The sequence below is a fragment of the Pinus tabuliformis genome, chromosome 1_2, assembly GCF_031772625.1.
Source record: "Pinus tabuliformis cultivar Carrire ecotype Pingquan chromosome 1_2, CPIR1, whole genome shotgun sequence".
NCBI lineage: Eukaryota > Viridiplantae > Streptophyta > Pinopsida > Pinales > Pinaceae > Pinus > Pinus tabuliformis.
The window spans coordinates 835398951-835425365 of NC_142298.1; the positions used below are offsets into that span (position 1 = coordinate 835398951).

A 26415-nucleotide genomic window follows, 5' to 3' on the forward strand; every position below is an offset into this window, starting at 1 on the left:
TATGGTGGTGTGTTTTTTGGTTAGATCCATTGCAATGGTTACTACAAGGTTTCTTCTTCTTATTTTTTATGATTTTCCACTTGTTGTCTATTATGTCCAAGAATTTTATTGCTTAGTATCTTCCAATGGTGGGATGTTTTCTTGCTATACTTCAAACATGTCAACAATTTTATTAGCATAAATATCACTTGTAAGCCTTTTATATATCTTAGACTAATTAAATATTGAAAACCTACCTCTAACATTTTTTTTCTTAACTAGATCCCATGGATGGTAACCAAACATACCATCCACACATCCTAGAAAATTACATCTCATTGATTTATCTTCAAACTTAGCTCTATGCCCTTTGGGAATATGCATAAATGCTACACATCTATAAATTTTCAATTTTGAATAGTTTAGCTTCTTTTTGGTTCAAATTTCTTCATGGATGCTACCATCCAACAATGTAGTGGGCCACTGACTCATGGGGTAATAAGTTTTGCTCAACAATTTTTCCAGAAAAAATCTTTTTAATATTGTGTATGATAACATACTCCTCACCTTCTCCATGATAGTGTGACTCATCCTTTCTATAGTACCATTCTATTAACAAGTGTTAGGCGAGGTATTCTCATGTTCTATGTTGAACCCGTTACATCAATCCTTGAATGCATTGGAGAAATAATATCAATCATTATTTATACCCATAAACTGAGTAATTGGTTAGTCCTTCTTTCTACAATTTTTTTTTTTTAATGAAATACCACAAGTACCCCACCTTTTCTTTTCATTGAGGTAGTACCAAAACTTCATGGATGCATCATCTATGAGTGTGACAAAGCATAAGGCTTCTACTAAAGACTTAACATTGATTCACCCAAACACATTGAAATGTATCAGTTCTAATAAATATTTTTTCTTTACATGACCATCTCTCATAAATGAAAGAATTAGTTTCCTACCATATACACAATGCTGACAAAGGAAAAACTCATATGGTTTCAAACCTAGAAGAAAATGTTTACCAACAAATATGTTTAAGTCCTTTTCACTCATGTGACCAAAGCATGTATGTCATAAATATGCCAAGTTTCCTTCTTTGGCAACAACAAACACATCTAATATTTCTATTGTTTCCCTCAAATTGTACAAGTTTCCTATCCTAAATCCCCCTGCCATTAACAATGACTCTTAACTAATTTTCTAGCCACTTTTCCAAATCTTATGGAGCATTTTTCATCTTCTAATTTTACCACAAATATAAAGGTCACACACATCTTTGGAACATGCATAATGTGTTTCAAAAAATATCTATCCCATCAAGTAAATTATTATAGAAGTATAGAAGCATGCCATGAAGTACTAACTAAAGCATCGCCTTCTGAAACTACAATAATGGCCTTTCCTTCATTTATGTTGCCTGACTTTTTTATTTTTATGGTTGAATTTTGTTCCTTTTTCTCTCTCTTCCAAACCTAGTAGTCGCTTTTCTTTTGTTCTTGTTTTCCACAATTTAAACACGTATTCATGTCCTTGATTTTGATTACCTTTTGCTATTGAACACCCCTATTTATTATGTCCAATTTTTCTTCCATGATTAGATACATTTAGTACTTCTCCTCCATTGCTTTTCATAATTGATTTTCTTTGCAGCTCCTCATTCACTAAAATGTCACTAATTTCATCAAACTTCATCGTCCCGCATTGAAGTTCTCATAGCTACTATTAGATTCTCTCAACCATGAGGCGTGGAGCACATGAATAGGATGGTTGTAATATGATCATCTAGAACAATTTTGACAGAGGAAAGATGTTTGGTAATTGTACTAAATTCTCTATGACTGAATAACCACCTTTGTATTGAGGTTATATAGTTCCTTCATTAAGAAAACTTTGTCTGATGTTTTTCTTTTATCACACAAATCAAAATACTTTTTCCATTTTCCTTTTGTTGAAGTAGACATTCTTTACCCGGTACTATTAGAATGTAAGAATGGCCTTCCTATCTAGTGAATTTAAGGGTTCATCTATCATTTATGAAGGTTTCTTTGCTACCCCCTTAAAGATATTGATCCTTCAAAATCAATATATCCTCCAGTAATTTTAATATAGTGAAATTTTCCAGTTCAACTTCTCTACATCCATATGTACATGTTTTCGATTGATTGACAATTCTGAACTTCTCTACATCCATATGTACATGTTTTCGATTGATTGACAATTCTCTCTTATCAATTTTAAAAATAAATACTGCAAACTTAAAAATAATACAAAGTAACTTTAGAATAAAGTGTAAATGATAAAATTGATCAAAAATACATTTTACATTTAATTTTACATGGAAAACCTAGAAATGAAATGGAAAAACTTAATAACTTTGTTTAATCAATGAATGAAAATACATACACCAACTAGTCTTTCACTCACAACTTTACCATGGAGTATTCCTAGCTTGTAAATAAGATTTGTTATATTATCATAACTCAATACTATAAACTATAAATATTACATATCCAAAAAACCAAAATTCATTTAACTCATTTTTCATATCTCAAAAATAAAAAAAATAAAAAAAAATTATATATCAAAATAAATATAAGTATAAATAAATATTATTTTAATATTGAGCATAGAGTATGCCCTAAAACTACTTCTACTTGGCTAAGAGCTCATCTTATTGCAACCTAAAGAAATAAATTAACCACCCAAAACTTATTTGACAGGAAAGAAATCCTACCCTCTTACAATCCACCATTAAGTAATTCCAAGTGATGTGATTTCCTTTGAATAACAATAATTATTTAACAATAACTAATAGCTAATAATAATTAGTCCACTATTAATTTGACAATTAAATTATGATAATTTTTTACACTATTTTTAAAAATATAATACTTTCATTTGATTAAATATCACATAAACAATAAGAGAACAAATGTAGTTCCGTTATCCTAGGATTAGGAGGCATGATGCCAGTACCGACTATGTTAGCCGGTAATATTCGTTATACTGGAATGTCTTATTAAGAACGATAAGTGTGAGGATTTGGAATTTTCCATATTCGAGTCAGACTTTATATAAATTTGGAATATATTTTTCAACAGGAAGAAACTTAATTTTACATTTTAAATTTGAAATTTTGGGATCAAAGTCCTCGTTCACAAAGTTATCATCGAATATAGTCGTAGCTCACAAAGCCATCGCTAATTAGGATGCTTCACCTAAACTATATATGTAATATTATTTTATCTATTTTATATAAGGATGCTTCACCTAAACTATATGATATCTAACATTATTTTATATAAGAAGATTAAATATAAACATATTATTTTATATATTTTGTATGATATTATTTTATATAATAAAAATAAATGTTTTTATTATTGTGTAGTTTAAATATTTTAGGTTTTGAGATTTTATCTAATTAAATTTTTTGCCAAATTTTAAAATAATTTTTTTTAATATCATAATCATAAAACTTCAAAACATTTAAATTATATAGTTTAAATTTACTATTTTAATGGATATATATTAACTTTTTGATATTGTTTTGACTTAAAATAAAAGGATACAAAACGTAAAACAATGCCATAAAAAAAAATCCATACACAAAAACCAAAAATATGTGCTAAAATGGTGGATGCTACATCACCATATCAATATAAAGTTTAAATATTAATAATTTATGATAATATCAAGATGATGACGTTTACATATACGTCACTCAAGCATAAATTGTAATGGGAATAAGTCATAGATTCGGAGGTACCAGGTAACCTTGCATCGATTTCTCTATATGATAGCAAAATCATTTCCATTTCCGGTAAAATTCACTTTAAAAAATGCAAGTAAAAAGCCAAAATTAGAATAAACCTTTATTAAAAATTAGAAATATATGTCTAATTTAATCTAAGCGTGTTAAGTATGACGAATTTTATTGGGCCTGGAGTATGCCGTAAAACTGCTTCTGCTTGGCTAAGAGCTCGTCTTCCTCGGACGTAAGGAAACAGGTTAACGGCCCAAGACCCAGAGGCATCTGGCAGGAGTGAAAGCCTGCTCCCTTATGGACCACCAGCGGGTTATTACAGGTGGCGTGGTTTTCCTTGATAACGGTGATGAGTCAAACCGACATTCGCGGATAGTAGCCAGAGATGGCTGTCCTCACTGTTGGTTTGACACCTGAGTTTGATAGGTTTTGCCACCTTCAAAGAAAAGAAAAAAAAAGACGAATCTTATTACTTCACTTATCCAACTCAGTTTGAGATAATGCAATTTAATAAAAGCACCGTCAATATCACTTTCATTGGTTGTTCTTTTAAATGTCTCAGCACCATTCGTATATTTATATAAAATTTGTATTATTATTTAAATAAAAAATATCAACTATTTAAATATATATCAAGAAGTTTTATAATAAAAATTTTGAATTCCAAAAACGATTTACCTATTATTTTTTAATTTAATTTAAATATTTTTATTTTAATATAGATAAAGATAAATTCTATGTAACTATGGGTTTAGAGTATGTCTTAAAACTAGTTTTGTTTGACTAAGTGTTTTTCTTTCTAGACATAAGGGAAAAGTTAACAACCCAAGACTATACCCTCTTATAGACTACTAGTAATTTGTGGAGATGTCTTTTGTGGGACTTTTTGGAGATTCCAGCAGAAAAATTTGAGGTTATATCTTGATTTGTATTATTTAAAATGGTTTTTTAATTGCATATTTGGATTCAGCACCCTGAAAAACCCCTGAGACGCTTTGATTGTGCAGAAATTAGCTATCAAACTTGCGATTTCAATAAACTGCTATAGGATTTTGACCGGAAAAGCTTCCAAAAAATCTCTTTAAAGACAACTCTGTAATTTATTTCAAGTAACATGATTTTCTTGAATAATGATGATAAGTTAGTAATTAACAACTAAAATTAATTATCATCACTACTGATTTGACAACTAAATTATATTATACTTTCCTTATTTAAAAAATCTTATATAAAAATCCTATATAATCCTATATAAGTAATTACAGAAATCGAATTAACAATTACACTCGCAAATTGCCTAATTATATATGTCACTTTACTTAACATAAACAACGATTATGATGTGTCTTTCAAAAACTAAATGCCTTCCATTCTTATTCTAAAACGTTTGGTGTAAACCTAAAATGTTTTGTACATTAATTGTTATGCGATGATTTGACTCTTTATATAACCATTTAGATACTCTACGTAACTCTATTGTGATGTAATTCTTTTTATATAATCCCTCATAGATTCCCTCCTAACCTAGTTGTGCATTGTATTGTGGAATTTATTAAATTAAAACATTTCATATATTAATGAAGCTTTCAGATGATATATTGGTAATATTATATTTTAGTAATTGAGATGTTATGTTAGTTTTTAATCATTAGAATTACAAAATATGCAGCCATCTCTTTTTGAATTACGATATTACTTTTTATAGAATAAAAAGTTGTAGATAACGTTTATCTTCTCTAAAGAGTAATTTAGATTTCAATTGAAATAAGTTTGAGATTATGTAAATTTTTAATATACTTTTTATCTTTTTTTTAAGTATTTTAAATTATAATTAAAAATTATATTATTTGAATATTATATTTTATAATTTAAAGTTTTTTAACTCAAATGATTTAGTATATAATTTGTTTTTATTTATTGTATTTATAAACAATTTTAGTGGACAAAAATTATCATTTTACTTTTAAAAAGTAAATATTATATTGTCACACACTCATATAATTTTTTTTATGATTAGTTAGTACAAGGTAACAATAAAACAATATTATAACACTTTTTTTTTCCAAGGAAAAAAGCGAACTCTTTTTATAAGTAATAAAAAAAGTTACAGGGCACATGAGTTAACATTCAGCTACATAAACGCCTGGGGAAAGGCAAAGAACTCCTCTGAGGAGGATCAACTGACACCCCATTCAAGTGCTGATCAAAAAGCAAACTGTACGCTGCCCGGGCAGCCATATCCAGAGATGTTCTAACCATAAAAACTAAAAGTCTCATGGGCCTCCTTACATCAGGAAAACAGCCCATATACACAGTTAAAAGACTGTCATATACTGCTCTTCAGAAAGAGCACCAAAACATAGTTTTAGAATCAGAAAACGAAAACCAGAGCTGCATATGCCACATGATACCATAATCCGGGTAAGACAGAGCATATACCAAGAGATCAAAAAAGAGAAACGAGAACCAAGTCAACCATAGGGGGGAAGATCCGTCATACGGATCTGATCCCCCTGCTGTTCAGTTATCCTCCAAATGCCCATAGCTTGTTGCAAACCTGCTTTAGAAAGCTCGTCTGCTTCTTCATTGAATTCCCTGTATATATGATCAATATAAAAAACATTAAAATGATGGATTAAAGATTGTATCTCCTCTAATAATGGAAGCAAAATGTAATGCTGGCATCTAAACTTCCCAGAAACCCAGTTAACCACATTCATGGAGTCTCCAAAAATCTGAACTGTGAGAATATTTTTATGAATTAGCCAACAGAGGAGAAGCTTTAGTGCAGAGAGTTCCGCAAAGTTGTTTGTGCCCACACCAATGCCTACTGAGGCCTTTAATGTATGTGATGCATTTAAGTGTATACTAATCCCAGCCCCCGTGATATTGTCTTGAGCTGCACCGTCAAAAAAGGCCCAGGGAACCCCCTCTCTGATTCTGAATTCCTTTCTCCGCTTATCACTAGATTGTTCTTCCTTTATTGGGATACTATCCAGAATGGCTTTGCTCTGGATGGCAATGGCTGCCTCAGAATTCTTTGTTTCCCTGAAAATACTTCGGTTCCTGGCAAGCCAGATCCCCCAGCAAATGATTGGTGGCAGGTTCCTCAGGTTCTTTTCTTGAAAATGCTTCCACCAAAAATCCCAAGCTGTGGATATATTATCTCCTTCCCATTTTAGTTTAACCGCTATGAGCCTTTCCGCTTCCAACCAAACTTGTCTAGTAAAAGGGCATGTGAGAAAAAGATGAGAAATGGTTTCAGATTCCTTACAACACAACGGGCATCTGCCAGGCCCCTGTTTGAAACGGGATTGAAGGACGTCCCAGGTAGGAATCTTATGGTTTAAAGCACACCAGAAAAAAATTCTGGCTTTTTTAGGACACTTTAATTTGAATAGAGGTTTCGACCACCAAACCGGGAGATTCCAACCTTTGTTTTTCATCAGAAAGTTGTATCCTGCCTTGGGAGAGTAATTCCCCGTTTCCGCGTGAGCCCACATCAAAGTATCAGGCCTGTCAAGTAATCTAACATTTGATCTTATCAATTCTTGAATAAATCTTTGCCAATCATCTCTCCACCTGATATTTATCCCGAGCTCCTCTTCTGTCTTCCAAGCTTGACCCCAAATGGAGGTTCGCTCCAAGCATGCAATCTGCCATAAGCTTCTGATTCCTAATTCGTCCAGATGAATTAGCAAACCAGGTGGGAGAGCAAAAGCGTCACTGCACCCTACCCATGGGTCCCTGCCAATCCTCACATTTTCTCCATTCCCAACCCGCCAAGCCAGACCTTGTTCAATAAGCTTGAAAGCCTCTGTGGTGGCTTTCCAGATCACCGAGCAGTTTCTCCCTTTTTTGAGAGGTGATCTTATCCAATCTTCTAGGGGGATGGGGTCGATGTACTTCCTCCTAACCACCCTTGTCCAGAGGTTCTCCAAAGTAATAATTCGCCACCCTGACTTTGCCGCTAAGGCTTGACTAAAGTCCGTGAGTATTTTTAAGCCCCATCCCCCCCAATCTTTTGGTCTTGCAATTTTATCCCATGCCACCCATGGAAGAACTGAATCCTCCTTTGATCCCGACCATAGAAATCTGCTACATATCTGTCTTATTTTGTGCAACGTCCCTTTTGGTATCCAGGTCAAGGCTGCCCAAAACACCGGAATAGCCTGAAGAACTGAATTTACCAAGGTCAATCTACCTGCCCTAGACAGCCACTTGAAGCTCCAATGAGATATTTTCTGTTCGATCTTTGCTACCAGCCAATTCCAGTCCTGTTTTTTGTATGAGGATGGCTTGAGCCAAAACCCAAGATATTTGAAAGTCTGCTCCATGCTACAGGATCGAAAGGGTAGCTGTGCAACAATAGTAGCCTCCTCTTGTCTACTGAAACCTTCAAGAATTAGCTGAGATTTCCTTTCATTTATTTGGAGACCTGTTGCTTTCAGAAATTGATCTAAGATGAGCTTAATTTCAACAATTTCATCTACATTCCCATTGGTAAACAACAGAATGTCATCAACAAAAAGCAGATGAGTGATAAAGCGGTTAATAGCCACTTCCAAACCTTTAACCAAACCTGAGCGCTTTGCCTTTTGGATAAGCCTGCTTAAACCCTCAGCTGCTAGAAGGAAAAGCAAAGGCGAGAGTGGACACCCCTGACGAAGCCCTCTTTGACTTTTGAAGAAATGAGAGGCCGCTCCATTAATCAGAACAGCAAAATTCACATTGGATATGCATCCCATGATCCATTTAATAAAGCCCACCTGAAAGCCGAGGTGTGTCAAGAGCATCTTTAGATAAGTCTAGCTGACCCTATCATAAGCTTTTGATAAATCAATTTTGAGAACTACCCCCTTCTTATTTGCCTGTCTAAGACTGTGTATAGTTTCTTGAGCTACACCAATAGCTTCATGGATTTGCCTCCCATCCAGAAAACCAAATTGTTCTGATGAAATGCATCTTGATAAGCTTGGTTTCAGACGAATTGCAATGACCTTTGCTATAATCTTGTAGATGGTATTGCACAAAGAAATAGGTCTGAAATCTTCAAAGGTTTCGGGATCTTCTTTTTTAGGAATCAGAGCAATGAAAGTGGCATTGAAAGGACCATAAATTTCACCTTTTGTTCTAGACTCCTCTACAACCTCAGCCAGCTCTGATCCTATGGATTCAAAGAAATGGGTAAACAGCTCTATGGTCCAACCATCTAGCCCTGGGCTTTTATCTTTTGCCATAGATTTTATAACACCTTCCACTTCTTCCTTAGACACTTCTCTGAAAAGGTCTTCCGCCTCCTCCTCCTCCACAAAGCGAGGGAAAGCCTGAGCAGTTCGGATTATTTCCGGCAAAGAGATCCCACCGGGGTCAGCGAAAAGGGTCTGAAAATGTTTCTTCCCCATATCGGACAAGTCCTCAAAGGAAGAGGCCACTCTCCCATCCAAATCCCTCAAATTCCAGATAGTATTCGCAATCCTCCTCCCTTTTGCATAATTATGAAAAAATTTTGTATTCTCATCCCCTGCTTTCAGCCATATAGCTCTGCTTTTCATTCTCCACTCCTCTTCTTTGTCTAATAAAATCTTCGCTCTTTTCTTCTCTAAGACCAAAATTTTATCTTTTGATTCGCTGGAGGCATAAGCATCAGAATCTGGGTCTTCAAGGACTCCTAGGGCCTTTTCGATAGATTCTAATTCTTCCACTTGTTTTCTCCTTCTATCAGAAGCCCAATCAATGGTTGCTTTTTTGAGTCTCTTAAGATTTTCCATGAAGAACCCCGCTCGACTCCCCCTATATTCCGGACCCGGGTGCCTCCATGTTTCATTAAAAAGCTTTATGAAGGACTCCTCTTGAAGCCACGAGGGATTGAATTTGAAAGGCGCGGCCGGTTTCGGAGGAGATTTTGAGAGTTCCAATATGATAGGGAAATGGTCCGAATTCCCCCCTTCCCCTACCCATTGGCGAAAACATGGAATCCTGGAAACCAGCCTTTCACTGATCAGAAAACGATCCAGTCTTTTCGCTATCCTCTCTTCCCCTGTCCTTCGATTCCTCCAAGTAGGTTTCACTTTTAAAAGATTTACATCAATCAACTGATGACTCTGAAGAACATTTGCAAAGAAATCTGAGAGTGGATCCTCTCTCGCTTGCGGACCCCAGGCTTCAGAAATTCCCAGAGAGAAGTTAAGATCCCCCCCGATAATAAGATTTTCGACCTTCATCAAATTTTTTGAAAGGAGCTCGTTCCAAAAGATGACCCTTCCCTGACAAGGGCCGTAGATATTAACAATGGACAGAGGGAAGTCAAAATCAGAGGACATCACCTCCATTCCCATAACATGTTGTAACCCCCACGTGCTTAGGATCTTCAGTCTTCCAGTTTTGATTCCTATAGCCAACCCTCCCGAGTGACCTGATGCATCTACAGCTAGAAAACTCCAGCCCGGGAGGAGAGAGCTAAGAGCCGATTCCACATCCAAGCTCTTACCTAGGGTCTCTTGAAGGAAAACAATGTCAGGATTGCAACGAGAAATAAGGTCCTTTAGGGCTAGTTTTTTAGGCTTACTAGCTAAACCTCTACAATTCCAGGAGAGACAGATCATTTTAACACCGTTTCAGGGGGTTTTACTGCTCTAAGCGCCCCAGGGATAGTCATCTGCTTACCATCTGCCACATCAAATATTGCTTTTGCTTGAGTTTTAGAAAGTATGGATTTCCGCCCTCTTCCCTTTTTTGAAATGCTTTTAGGTGTCTCAGACCCTAATCCTCCTACAGGCTCCGAAAGCTCAGATGAGCAACCGGATTTTTTACTTAAGGATCTCAAATTGTATTGTCGACCATTAGAGGATCCAGTTCCAATACTCAGAGGGGGAAAATTCTCACAGTTCAGATTTAGGGAGGGGAGAGAGTCAGAAAGGGTTTCAATATTTAGCATTTCTTCATTAAATTTGTTTTCCTTAGATAAGCCCCCACCCATTGAAACAACATTAACATCAGAGAGGAACGAGGAAGACTGCATACCCGGATGGTCGTCTTCGACGACGGCATCCTGAACTGGAGCAGAGGCATCCATCATCGGCTGGTCATCTGGAAGGCGCATCTGGATGTCGTCATCCCTTTTTTGCTCCTCTTCGTCTCGGTTCCTCATCACTTCAACATCCTCTTCTACGCCAATCTTTTCATCCACCTTGTGTTCGGCTTTCTTCATGAACTCGATCCAATCCTCATCATCCTTTTGTGTCCTCCTCTTTCGCCTACCCAACGGGCAGTCCCTCGCCAGATGCCCGTATTCATGGCATCGATGACAACGAAATGGGAGAAGTTCATAGTCAAGCTTCTGTTCAAATTCAAACTCCTTGTAACACAGAGTAATAGATTTTGCTAGACCCTCTTTAGGATTAAGCCGCACCAGAATCCTTGCCACCCCTTTCTCAAAAGTATGCAAGTATGATCTATCTGCATCCAAGTACGTCCCCAGCAAATCCCCAATTGATTTGAACACATAATCCGCCCATAAGAAAGGTGGTAAACTCGGCGCCCGCACCCACACAGGGAATTCATCCACCTTCTCAGTATCAGCATCGAACAAAGGCGTCCACCTTTTGAAGAAGATTGGCCGGCTTCCAAAAGCCCAATTCTGCCCTTCCACCCACTCCATCGCTTCCTTGCTATCAAAACTGACCATAAACCAACCTTTAACGAGAACATTTGATTTGAATGATGCTGCTGGTGTTCCCGTCCACAGCTTCTCCGCCCACATTCGAAGGGCTTTTCCGGAAATCGGTCTCCCTCTAATCCTGCCTACCAACGTTACCTCTGCCACTTCGAGGACATCCTCCACCTGCACATCCATACCCAGGATCAATTTCGCAAAGCTCTTTGTCTTCAAGGGTTTTGATTTTTTTCTTTTGGTCCCCGCCCTCCTTAGTTCCGTTTCATCAGCCTGTTCCCCCAAATCCTGAGCTTGTGCTTCTTGTCTCCCCCTCGTCTCAGCTTCTGCTCCTGCTGCTCCTGCCAAGGGTTCGACCCGACCTTCGGTCGGCTTACCATTCTTCTCTGTCACGAAAGAGGAAAATGCCCTTTCTTTTCCCGCTCCAAACCCCTGCTTCTCTTCCAAGCTTGCTTCAATCCCTCCTACTCCCGTAATCCGCTCAGGGAAAACCTTTGGAAAGAGGCCCCTATTAACCGACGCCGAATTGCTATTCCATCCAGCCTCGTTCCGAGGGGTTTTTAAGCCCCCAACGGACCTCCAAACCCCCACCTTCTGCGCTGAGTTGATGATATCCTCTAACCCTCCTGATGGATATGGAATTTTTGAGGGCGAGAGCGGCTTACCCTTCGGATCTACAAAACCCTTGCCTCCTCGAATGTTCTGTGCAAACCCCAAATTTTCTCCCGCGAGCTCATTTCCGGATAAACCCTGGTTTCCCGAAAGGTCCCTACTCTCCTCCAGCAACACTTTCGCGTAGTTTAAGGTTCTTGAACCTGCCCCCCCTGCCTTAACGGATCCAGGCCCTTCCGCCTTCCCAAGGAGCTCTCTCAATGTCTGAGCATTGACCTCCTTCCCCCAGACAGTGAGCAAGTCTTCGGGAGATGGGTCCAAATCCACCGACTCGCCAGAAATTACCATTGTAAAAAGTAATAAACCCCAAAATAGAACCTTGCAACCGTTACCCGCAGCTGTCGCTGAAACCGCCTTCTCGCAAACAGTGAAGGGAGACACAGTTGAAACGGAGCAGTAAAGCAAATGGCGGTCACGGGTGATGAGAAAACCCCTATACCATCTTTGTCTCTACCTTTCCCCGAAACAGCAATCCGCCCGCCGGTTTCCGCAAAGTTTCGACCGCCCGTATCACCTTTGACCCACCCTGCTTGACGTCGCCCTGAGCAGCTGCCAGCACTGCAGGTCCCGTACCTGCGTGTCCTCTGCATAGTCTGCCTCACCTAGGCCTAGGGCCTAGGGTTCTGCCTTCGAAACCCTCCTCCGCCATCCTTATAGTCGAAAACCCAAATATATGCTTAGTCAACAATATTATAACACTTATGCGAGCTATGTATTGTAAATTTTTTTTTTTTTTATAAAGAATTATTTTTATAATTTCAAAGTGTATTTGAATAATTTTGGATATTGGATTTTACGCCCATGATGTCGTTGTCTCATAAATTCATTTGTTACTGGATTTATTTGCTTGAGAGAGCATTCATGTTACATAACCAAATTCTGTGCTTTATATTCATAAGAACAGTGAGTCAATATAGTAATGTTTAATGCTCGCTTATCCTTCAGGTGGTTGGCTACCCTAGAACACTGCATCTGGAGCCTTCGTTGTGCATTAAAGTTGGCCCTCCGTGTATTGGTAAGTGTGAATCATCCACGACTCTCTGTCAGTCTCCTGATCGAATGGTGGATATGCATGCCTGCCATGCTAAGCTTCTCCGTGGTATGGTAGCGGGTCATTTTTCGCTTTTCCAAAATAGAGGGTTAGGTTCCAGTCCAGTGTCAAGCTACCTCTCTAGTATTCACTCCTGCACTATCATTCCTTTCTTGCCATCACTTGGTTTTCCTCATCCTTAGTCTTCTTTGCAATGGAGCTTATGAGTGTACCTCTTTACCACAGATTGCCTTTCAGTGTAGAGCTTTCTTCTAGATGCATCTGGGTGACTTTCTACATTTTGAAAGGTAAGAGTTTTCTCTTGTTTAACTAGCTAGTTGTTTCTATTACACCTTTGTTTTAAGTTTTTCAATTGGCTCTCACTCATTTCTGCGTGCTTGTCTAGGTTTTGTCGCGGTTTCTCAAACCTATTCATGTTCGCTGGTAGTGGATTTAGATGTTATGGAGCTTCTGTTTAGTCTTGCAAACCCTCAAGAATCCATGAAAAAAATTATCGGGTAAAGCTATAGAAATTTTGAACAATCACTGAGGGCTTAGTCTTTCAGATGAGGGTTTTAGCAGTTTTTCTCTGGTAATGGTAGATCCAGACTGTAGTTACTTTTTTAACCAGTTTTTTGGTTTTCAAACTGCCTTAGGGTGAGTTAAAGATTAATGGCCTTGGTCCATATTCCCAAGAGAGGAATTATTGTTTTTTTGTAACTTTGAAACGAATTTCTTAAGGGTTTTGCGGCCATGAGGATTCTGGCTATTTTCCTTATCTATTGTTGAAATTGTTTTAGGAATTTTGTGAAGTTATTGAGAACGATTAAACTCTGTAAGTCCATTGTTCAACAGGGAAACCCTTGGTTTGAAGAACTGCACTATTACTTTATGCTTCAAATAAATTTAATTGTTTAGCTCTTATTTCAATGGTTTGTTCCAATTGGATGGATTCATCGGTATGTGTATATTTGATTGGAAATCTTTCCACTTGAGATCTATAATTTATTCAGGAATTCTTTCAGGAATGATATTTAACCTCACCAAAAATTTTGAAGTTTAAATTTTTTGGTTGATTATGGTATAAATTCATGAGTCTTATTCTTTAATGAGTTAAGACTTTTGCACGGTTCTTGCACTAAGTTCTGTACATTTACATTTTTCTTTCTTTTGTGGCTTATATACGGTAGTTTTCATGAGCGTGGTTGTTATACATTGCTATTTGATCGCTCAGAATTATTAAACAACATTTTATATATGTAGACTATTTTTCAGTTTCTGCCCTATTTACAGGGTTATTCAAGTTCTTGATTTCTTCTACAGCTTACTATATCCATAGTCTACATTTCGTGTTTTACCCTACACATGGTCTTTACTTGTCTTCTAAGTTTATAATTTCTTATACAATACTAGAGATAATTGTTCGTATATATTCTTGTACCATAACATAAATAACTATTCATATTCTTGTACCCTAACCTACATAGCTATTCTTATTTTACCCTATGTATAGGGTTACATCGAACCTTTATTTGTTATTTGAGTTTATAAACTCTTGGACAACAATAAAAATAATTATTGTAAATAAAAGGACATACAGTTGCTCTAATTGGCAGGATAAATATTCTCACTATTCCTCTAGTTAATTCCATAGTATACTTATATGTTTGTCGCTAATAATCCTGTTGTCGACATGTTGCATACCTGAATCTTCTTTTTTCCTCCCAACCGCGAGACTTGTTGTTCAACCTCGCTATTTAGCTTGAGCCTCCGCCTAAGCTATCCTCTCACATGATTTCTCCTTAAGACTTATAGTCTTGATTAATAACAACTATCTAGTCCTAACCAGACTTAGCTCCTTAAATCTGTCTATCCTTCCAACACAATTTACTTATTTTCTGAATTAAAATCCTTTCTTGAACTCAGATACCTCTATCCTCTTGATCTATCCCTTGGGAACAAATATCCAAGGAAGAAGTTAGGGTTAGGTAACCACCTAACCTAACTACTTGACATATGAGAAATGTAAAACTGTCATCATTCTGACATTTCACTCTCCATGTAATTTTAATCAAAATAATTACTACCATGTAATATTAATAAAAAATAATTAATTATATAAACTTAATAGTATTCAGTTTGTTCAAATGCAGTAAATAAATATTTACATTCACTAGGGACATCACATCTTCCCCCCTAAGACTGAACATCATCCCGATTTTTCTCTACTGGGAATAAATTTGGAAAAGTCTCCCTCATAACTTGTTCATCTTCCCAAGTGGCCTCCTCTAGCCCAAAGTGTTGCCACTGCACTTTAACTTGGGTGATAACTCGTCTCTGCAGCATTACTTCTCTTCGATTGAGTATACCCAGTGGTTCGACCTATAAAACAAAACAAAATTTTAGTCAACCCTCTTTTTTTTGTAATCAGTTTTGCAGTCTTATTTATGATATGCCATATTCTTAATTTAACTCTTCTGACTTACCTGTATATCATGCTAATTGATTATATGGTTAGGATCATATATGTATTTTTTTAACACAGAAACATGAAAGACATTATGCACATGAATATGGCTGGGTAAAGCAAGTTGATAAGCCACAGGTCCAATTCGAGCTAAAATTTGGAAAGGACCACAAAATCTGGGTGCCAATTTAGTGCATCCACTCCATTGTAGTGTACTTTTCTTGGCTCGAACATGAACATACACATGATCTCCCACTTGGAATTCCTAGAACTTCTTTTCCGATCAGCATAATTCTTTTGTCGGTCCTGAGCAGCTTTTAAATTACTTCACACCTTTTTAACCATCTCTTCCATTTCTGTTAGCATATTTGGTCCTAGCATTAACTTATCTTCAGGACCGCCCAATTCGAGGGTGTCCTACATTTACGCTTGTACAACACTTCAAATGGACTCATTTGCATAGAAGTATGGTAACTGTTGTTGTAAGCAAACTCTACTAAATGTATATACTCCTCCCATTTAGAGGGTTGTTGCATCACATAAGTTCGCAACATATCCTCCACTATTTGATTCACTCGCTCAGTCTGCCCATCCATCTGAGGATGGTAGGAAGTACTGAAATGCAGCTGAGTGCTTAGACCCTCAAATAGATCTTTCTAGAAGGTTGACACAAATTTTACATCACGGTTGGAAATTATAATTTTTGGTATCCCGTGCAACCTAAAAACAGTTTGCATGAAAATATTAGTGATTTGAACTGCCTTATAAGTAGATTGTACTGGTATAAAGTGAGCAGATTTTCTCAACTTATCAACTACCACCATTATTGAATCATTCTGCTTTTTGATTTAGGTAGCCCTGTTATAAAATCGATGGAAATAGTTTCCCATTTCCATTTCGAGATAGGCAATGGGTGGAGCAATCCAACTGGGTGACGGTGTTCAACTTTCACTTGCTGGCATTCCAAACAGTGGACCAGATACTTGGCCACCTCCTTCTTCATGCAAAGCTAGAAATATTCCTTTTTGAGTGCAGTAATTAATTTCCGATATCTGAGGTGGCCTGCATAGGGAATTTTATGATATTCATCTAAATTAAATTTTTAATATCTTTTTGGTTAGGTAGATACATTCTTCCTCTATAAATTAGTATAACTTATTGATTTATTTCATATCCTAGCTATTGGTCATTGTTGTTCAAAATTTTAGCTTACTGCCATAAAAATTTATATTCTGGATCCTGCATTGTTGCCTCTTTAATATGCTCCTTAAATGTGGTTCGCACTTCACTGAATGATACCTCATATATACAATTGATCTTTTGAATTAAAGCATCCGCAACATGGTTCTCTTTTCCTTTCAGGCGCTTGATTTCAAAATCAAATCTGCTTAGGAAATCGACCCAACGAGCTTGCCTAGCATTCATTGTGGGCGGCTTAAAATAGTTAGTTAAACTATGATGATCAGTCATTAATAGAAATTTCTTACCCATCAAGTAATGTCACCACATCTTTAATGCATGAACGATTGTTGTCAGCTCTAAATCATAGGTGAATACTTTTTATCATGCTCCTTAAGCTTCCTAGACTCATACACAACAACGCTACCTTCCTACATTAATACACCACCTACACCTTCCTTGTTGGCATCCGTACAAACCACATAATCTTTATTTGGATCTGCAATGCTCAAAATGGGCACGGTGTTGATCAAATTTTTAAGCTTATCAAAACTCTTTTGGTAATCCATGCTCCACTTAAAATCTTTTCCATTCTTTTGCAGATAGGTAATTGGATATGCCACTTTGGAAAACCCTTTAACAAATTTCCTATAGTATCTAGCTAGTCACATAAATGATCTTATATCAACCAGGTCTTTTGGTACTGACCACTCCATTATAGTTTTTATTTTTTCAGGGTCTATAGAAATCCCATCTTTAGTAATGAGATGCCCAAGATATTGGATTTGTTCTTTAAAGAAATCACATTTGATGTACTTGGCGTACAATTGATGTTCTCTTAAAACTTGTAGAACAATACAGAGATGTTCTTTATGTTCTTCTACATTCCGAGAGTAAATTAGTATGTCACTGATAAAATCAACACAAATTTATCCAAATATTGATGGAATACACTATTCATAAGCCACATGAAGGTCACAAGAGAATTAGTTAACCCAAATGGCAACACAACAAACTCGTAATGCCCATAACGAGTTCTAAAGGATTTTTTTGCTATATCTTCCTCCCTTATTCTAATTTGATGATAACTCAAGCGGAGGTCGGTTTTTGAAAATACAGTTTCTCCCTTCACTTGATCAAACAACTCGTCTACACGAGGTAAATGATATTTGTTCTTGATGGTTAGTTTATTTAACTAGAGATAATCCATGCACATCCGCAAGGTTCCATCCTTCTTCTTAACAAAAAGCACCGGAGCTTCCCAAGGTGATATACACGATCAGATATAATTTTTATCAAGTAGCTCTTGTAACTGTATCTTTAGTTCTATTATCTCTAGTATACCCATGTGATAAGGAGCTCGGGATACCGAAACAGATCTTGGAATCAATTCAATGGTGAAATATATATCCCTCTTTGGCGGAAGTCTTGGGATTTCTTGAGGAAACACATCTGGAAAATTCTGCACTATTGGTATGTTTTCTAAAGAAACATACTTTTCTTTTGAGTTAGTATATCCTACCTATATTGCATAAATTTAGCATCCCTTCCGGATACACTTTTCCAATTGAGAGGCTGTTACTGGTCTCAATTTCAATGGTCTTATGAACCCTTAAATTTCCCGCCTCTTTTCTTCTTCGTCTATATAATTAATAGTTTTTACTTTACAGTTAATGAGGGACCAATGTTTTTCTAACTAGTCCATGCCTATTAAAATCTCATACGATCCTAGGGGCAACCCATTCAAGTCTGCCATAATATACTGACCTGCTAACTTTAGGGGACAACTGCTGACCTTGGCCAACACCCTTCTTTTGGCTCCCATGGCTAATTGTACTAACCAAGGAATCTTAAACTTAACAGCTTTCAAACAACATTGTTCTACTATTTTGGGGCTAATATAAATCAAAGTAGCTACTTAATCAATTAAAATAGATATAGTTCAGTCAAAGGTTCTATCTTCAAATTCTATCATGGTTGGTGGGTATTCCACATGATAGTCTTCAAGGGAAATATTGATTTTAGGAATACTTCTTGCCACTTCTCCCACTATTGATGCTTCTTGAATCTAGGTAATCTAATCAGTACCCTTGCGGTGTGGACAATTTTTAACGTAATGTGGCTCTATGCATCGCCAACACTGTACTAGGGGTCTAGCTGCTACCTCTACTTCAGTCCTCACTGATTGTTCATTTGTCTTGGATTCATTAGGAAGTTTGAATCTAGGTTGATTTATGTTAATATTTCTATTTTCCTTCCCTTTATGAATTCTATTGATTATAGTCTTGTTCCCCTTATTGTCAGAGGAAAAATTATTCCCTTTTTTTTTCAATCCATCTCTTACCTCCATCTCCTTTTAGCTTGTTTTATTGATAGCATAATCGAGACTTTCATATGACTTCATCCATGGTTTTTGGGTTATCGAACTCGAGGCTCTCTTTAAAAAACAATGGCAAACTACTAATAAACCGCTGCACCTTTTCTTTTTATTCTCGTATGTATGGAACATACCGTAGCAAGGACGTAACTTTTGTTATGAAATCATCCATAGATAGTTGACCCAATGAAAGGTCTTGAAACTCCTTAGCTTTCTCGTCATAGATTATTTCAGTTAAATATTTCTATTTAAAATACCTTTGAAATTTGTCCCAATTTATGCTTTGCTTATTCACACCGCGTACCATTTTTACTTCCTCCCACCACAAGGTGGCCTTTTCTTGCACTTCAAAGATGGCCAATCGAGCCTTTAAGTTATGATCATATTCGTACATTGAAAATACTTGTTCATATTGATGTGCCATGCCTCAGCTGCCTCTTCTTGTTCACCATCAAAGAGGGGAGGTTTTATTTTCCAAAATTCTCCTTATACTTCTACTTTCTTTCTCTTGTACATTTTTTGTTATGATAGATTACCAGATTCTTACTCCTTATTCTCTTCATCACCTTTAGTTTCTACATTCTCAATACGAAATTCTTATTCCTAGTCATGTTCCTATGCTCAGGACTGGGAATTGGTTGTCGCTGATTTTGTTTATGAGACAGAATTTTCATGATCTTTTCTTGTTCCTCCATCAACCTTTCATTATGTGCCCTAACTGACCAATCTCATCCTTGAACTCTTGGACAACTTCCAATATTGCAATATTAGTGTTACGCAACTCTTTCCCCAGTTGTACCCATACCTCGGGATTGGCTTCTTGAAATGATGTCGGTAATGTCCTTGTCACACTTCGATGTGGTGTAGTTCCCGTTCTCCTCACACTAGCTTCTTTTCTTTCTCTGTGCACATCACAAATCTTATTTCTCATTTATTTTCCAGAGCTCTAAGTTTTGAAACCTAAGTGCTCTGATACCACATGTCACATACCCACATATTTCTTTTTATGATTAGTTAGTACAAGGGAATAATAAAACAATATTATAACAATTATGTGAGCTATGCATTGTAAATTATTTTTTTTTACAAAGAATTATTATTATAATTCCAAAGTGTATTTGAATAATTGCGGACATTGGATTTTACGCCCGTGATGTAGCTGTCTCATAAATTCATTTTTCACTGGGTTTATTTTCTTTAGAGAGCATTTGTGTTACTTAATCGAACTTTGTGCTTTATATTTAGAAGACCAATGAGTCAGTACAGTAATATTTAATGCTCGCTTATCCTTTGGGTGGTTAGCTGCCATGGAACACTGCATATGGAGCCTTTGTTGTGCATTACAGTTAGCCCTCTGTGTATTGGTAAGTATGAATCGTCCATGGTTCTCTGTTAGTCTCCTGATCGAACAGTGGGTATGCATGCTCGCCAAGTTAATCTTCTCCATGGTATGGTAGTGGGTCATTTTTCGCTTCTCCGAAGTAGAGGGTTAGGTTCTAGTCCACCTTAGAGCTACCTCTCCAGTAATCACCACATCACTATCATTCCTTTCTCGTCATTGCTTGGTTTTCCTCATCCTCAATATTCTCTGCAATGGAGCTTATGAGTGTACCCCTTTTCCACAGATTTCCTTTCGATGCAGAGCCTTCTTCTAGATGTTGCTGGATGACTTTCTACATTCTGATAGGTAAGAGTTTTATCTCATTTAACGGGTTGTTTGTTTCTATTACGCCTTGGTTTTAAGTTCTTCAATTGGCTCTCACTCATTTATGCTTACCTCTCTAGGTTTTGTTGCAGTTTCTCAAAGCTATTCATGTTCACTGGTAATGGATTTAGACATTATGGAGCTTCTCTTAAGTCTTCCACACCCTGCAAACTCCATGCAATGAATTACCAAGTAATGCTATAGAAAGTTCGAACAGTCACTTAGGGTTTAGTCTTTTGGATGAGGGTTTTAGCAGTTTTGCTCTGGTTATATGTAGATCCAGACTGTATTTATTTTTTCAACTGGTTTTTTGGTTTTCAACCAGCCTCAGGCTGAGTTAGAGATTAATGGCCTTGGTCCATATTCCCGAGAGAGGAATTATTGTTGATTTTTTTGTAAATTTGAAACTAAATTTTTAAGGGTCGTGCAGCCATGAGGATTTCAACTGTTTTCCTTATCCGTTGTTGAAATTAATTTAGGAATTTTGTGAAGTTATTGAGAGCGATTAAGTTTGTTGTTCAACGGGGAAACCCTTGGTTTGAAGAACTGGACTATTACTTTATGCTTCAAATAAATTTAATTGTTTAGCTCTTATTTCAAGGGTTTGTTCCAGTTGAATGGCTTCATCGGTATGTGTATATTTCATTGGAAATATTTCCAGTTGAGATCTATAATTTATTTGGGCCATCTTTCTAGAATGATATTTAACCACACCAAAAATTTTGAAGGTTAAATTTATTGGTTGATTATGGTAGAACTTCATGAGTCTTATTCTTTAATGAGTTAAGTTGTTCTACACGGTTCTTGCATCGGGTTCCGTACATTTACATTTTTCTTTCTGTTATGGCTTATATACAGTAGTTGTCATGAGCGTGGTTGTGATACATTTTTGTTCGATAACTTAGAATTCTTAAACAACATTTTATATCTGTAGACTACTTTTCAGTTTCTTCCCTATTTACAGGGTTATTCAAGTTCTCGATTTCTTCTACAACTTACTATATCTATAGTCTACATTTCATGTTTTACCCTACTTGGTTATACATGGTCTTTACTTGTCTTCTAAGCTTATATTTTCTTGTATAATACTAGAGATAACTATTTGTATTTTACCCTACCTTCAGGGTTACAAAATATTTCTACTTGTTCTCAGAGTTTATATATTCTTGTAGCATAATAGAAATAACTATTTGTATTCTTGTACCCTAACAGAAATAGCTATTCATATTTTACCCTATCTACAGGGTTACACAAAATCTTTACTTGTTTTATGAGTTTATAAACTCTTGGACAACAATAGAAATAATTATTTTAAATAAAAGGACATACAATAGCTCTAATTGACAAAATAAATCTTCTTATTGTTCCTCTAGTTAGTTCCAGAGTATACTTATCTATCTATCACTAATAATCCCATTGTCCACACATTGTAGACCTTAATCTTCTTGTTTTCCTCTTAACCATGAGACTTGCTATTTAAACAAAGTGTTCCCTCGGCTATCCTCCCATAGGATTTCTCCTTAAGCCTTATAGTATTGATTAATAATATCTATTTGGTCCTAACCAGACTTAGCTCCTTAAATCTGTCTCTCCTTCTAGCACAATTTACTTATTTTCTGAATTAAAATCCTTTCTTGATATAAGATACCTCTATCCTCTTGGTCTCTCCCTTGGGAATAAATATCCAAGGAAGTAGTTAGGGTTAGGAAACCACCTAACCTAACTGCTTGACATATGAGAAATGTAAAATTGTCATCATTCTCACATTTCACTCTCCATGTAACTTTAATCAAAATAATTACTACCTTTATTATGACATTTTACTTTCCATGTAATATTAATAACAAATAATTAATTATATAAACTTTATTAGTATTCACTTTGTTCAAATGTGTAAATAAATATTTACATTCACTGGGGACATCACTTATAGATTATAAAATATTATTTTAGTTTTAATGTAAATTTTACTAAAAATATTGTAATCAAAATTTTATAATTATATAGTATGATTAGAATAATTTGATTATTAAAAATGAATATTTTTTTATCCTTATTTTAGATTTCAACACTTTTATATAACTTCTAATCTCTTAATATTATTTCTAGCCACTTATGATGTTATGATGTTTTGTTAGGTGCTATTTTACCATTTGAATTTTGTGTCTAAGAAATTTGTAAGATGGACGTTTTGAAATGTGTTATTACTATATTATTATTATTATTATATAATTTTAAGGTCACAACCAAGTCACACACCAAATTGGTGTATGAGACCTCCTTGTTTGTGGGATAAGGGACCCACCTCCCCACAACGATTTGACCACCTTGTTTGTGGGACAAGGGACCCACCTCCACACAACTACTTGACTGCTAAGTCTACGAAGGCATACATACTCTACTCCATCTTATTTTGAACTTGTGACCTCTTATGAGAAAACGCATACTCTTAAATATTAGGCCCACTCAAGTTGTAAATATTAAATTAATAATGAGATTTTTTTAGATTCAATAATTGTAAATTTGATTTATTAATATTAATGATAAATTCACAATAAAAAATGTAATAAAAATTGTGAATTGATTTTGTAATTATATAATGTTTAATCTCTTAATATTATTTCTAGCCACCTATGATGTTTTGTTAGATGGTATTTTAAGGACATTTGAATTTTGTGCATAAGACATACGTAAGATGTACTTTTCGAAAGGTGTTATTATCATATAATTTTTTTTTTAGATTTAATTATTGTAAATTTGATTTATTAATATTAATGATAAATTTACAATTTAAAAAAATGCAATAAAAAATGTGAATTGATTTTGTAACAAGAAAAATATTATTAATGTATAAATGAAATGAAACAATTTTTGAACACCCTAAAATTAATAATCTTATTCTTTTTAACCTTGATAAATTTAACAATACAAAAATCTAAAAATTTTAACATATTGAGAAACTTTTACTTAACAACAATATTACAATTAATATTTATTACTTTCCATTTTGTTACAATACCATGGATTGATACAATGGCTCGTTAATATCACATACCCAGAAAATTATAGATCACGGTAAGAATCAATCAAGGAAATTGAGGTCTGAATCCAATACATAATAATTGTGGTGAGCAAGGATACAAAATTACATGTAGGATACAAGATGAATTTGAGGGTAGGGGGAGGAGTTCCCTCCTTCAAAAATGCCTTTGATGAAAAAAAGTCTCAATATGGAGGATAGGAGGACTCTCATGGGAGGACCCTAGGGAACTATAATGGAACCTATTTTAGGAGATAAATGACAAGTAGGCTTAAAAGGTCAATGCGTTCTAAAAGCTTAAAAAAATCCTCATTTTTAAAGCCCATAAATTGTATCGAGGATCATAAGAATTGCATGCGAGGTCATGCCTTCATCTGTAAGTTCATAGGGAGTTGGCTTACAGAGAGGGAAATCAAAAGATGGATTCAACAGACATGGAAACTGAAATGGGAGGTCGATTTGAGATTGGGGCCAAAAGGGTTTTTCATGGTAGTTTTCTCCAATTTGAAGGACAAAGCCAAAACTTTCAAAGGAGGGTTGTACTACTATAATAATTTTGGTATGTATATTAGATATTGGGAAGCGTGTTTTAACCCTAACAAGGAGGAGTTCTCAGTGGCACTAGTGTGGGTTTGACTATACTCTCTTACAATGGATTTCTGGGTACCTGAAATCTTTGAGGGTATTGGCCATGCTTTAGGGAAATTTTTGAATATTTCTGAAATTACTAGATGAGGGAAAAATATGTCTTACGCTTGTGTGTGTGTGTATATGAACATTTCCTAGCCCTTTCCAGAATCTATAAAGTTGGATTATCGAGGAGAAATTTGGAAACAACCAATTTATTACAAGCATGTACCCTTCTAGAGTCATTATTGTCATGAACATGGTCACCTCTTTAGATATTGTGCGTATCGAAGAAAGGAGCAAAAAACAGGAGTTTTCCAGGGCTCTTATGGTTTTACAAAGGTTGCAAAAAGAAGGAGATCACTTAAGGGTTGTAACATTCAAACCCAACAAACAATGGAGGATAAAAACTCCTTCTCCGCCTTGGAGGTGATGGAGGAGGAACCAAATATTTTAGTAGATATGCAAATGCAGGACAAATCCTTATCAATAGAGCAAGCCAAACAATATCAGAAAATAAAGTTGGAGAAGGGGGAAACCCAAGCAGGAGATCTTAATTATTTTGGCTTACCAGGGATTGAGGAAGTTGCAATGCTTATGCATCAAAACCCTAATGATATCATAAACGAGAATCAACGCCTAGTGACTATGGTAGATTAATGGGTATATAAGGACCTGTGGGACGTAACAAAGGAAAATAGGGAGAAGTAGGTCATAGCCTATATAAGCAAGAAGGGAAAATGCCTCCAAGCCCTAAGAGAAAGACAAGGGCTACACTCTGTATATTATTTTAAAGATAATGGGAAATAGATTATTATTAAAGACATCACGAAGGATCTCAAAATGAAAGGAAGGAAACCTAAGAAGGAAGCACTTCAAAATGAAAGTGAAAGCCTTGTTAGTTAACGCCAGGTAGCTTCCTTGTTGGAGGTATTTATGCCCCTACCAAATCCTCCACTATGAAGAACTTATCATGGAACATAAAGGGGTTAAACAGTAAAGGGAAGAAAATATATCTTAAATAGAGGATTAGGAAGGAGAAACTAGAAGCCCCCGATTTTAATCTTGCACGAAACACAAATTTCGGAGGATAAATTGTCTCAAACTATAGATAAATTTTGGAAAGGATGTAAAAACATGGACCTTAATGTGAAAGAAACTATTGGGGGGCTAGCGGCTCTATGGAATCCTCAAGAGGTCATATTCCAAGGTTGGATGACCAGTCCCAAAATTCTAACTCTGAGGTTTCCATATGTTGGGACAAGAGAGCTCATCTTTCCCACAACAATATCTGGACCATCCATGGCAGGGGAAAAACGCACCTTCTTGAATCAGCTACTGGTGACTAAACAATTGATTAGAGAATCCTTATGGGCAGTTGGTGAAGATTTCATTATGATTAGATCACATAAGGATAAGAAAGGAGGAGTGCACCACTTAGATCCAGTATCAACGTCTTTTGATAGCTATATAAAGAAACTCTATTTAGTGGATATTCTGACAATTAATGGCTTGCATAATTAGAACACTTGATGAGGGGGAAAACGTCAAATCATGAGAAGGATGGATCAGTTTCTTCTCTTTGAGGGATTTTCGCATAAAGATATTTTTGTTGAAGAAACGAGTTTACCTTTTATGGGATCGGATCACTAGCCGCTCATGCTTTTTGGAGAGGCTAAAGGAGTGGTGGCAGGACATGAAAGTTCAAGTTATGTCCAGGATGCATATCTTTCAACTCAAGATAAAAGCATTAAAAACTAAGATAAAAATATGGAATAAGAAATACTTGGGCAATATTTTCGAAGAAAAACTTATTTTGAAAGGACAGATGCAATTTATTCAACATAGTATGATTGTGGAAGGTAGATCTCCTGAACTTATATAAGAGGAGG

The 26415-nt window shown here is 35.9% G+C and overlaps 1 protein-coding gene across 1 annotated transcript; it reads right to left on the reverse strand.

The window, feature by feature from the left end:
- Positions 1–5881: 5881 nt before the first annotated feature.
- LOC149208524 (uncharacterized) lies at positions 5882–8502 on the reverse strand. Its single transcript, XM_089398368.1, has 3 exons — positions 6446–8502; positions 6231–6349; positions 5882–6087 (listed from the first exon to the last, which is right to left on the reverse strand). The coding sequence occupies exons 1-3, from the start codon at positions 8500–8502 to the stop codon at positions 5882–5884; spliced, it is 2382 nt and encodes a 793-aa protein (XP_089254494.1).
- Between the last annotated feature and the right edge of the window lie 17913 nt (positions 8503–26415).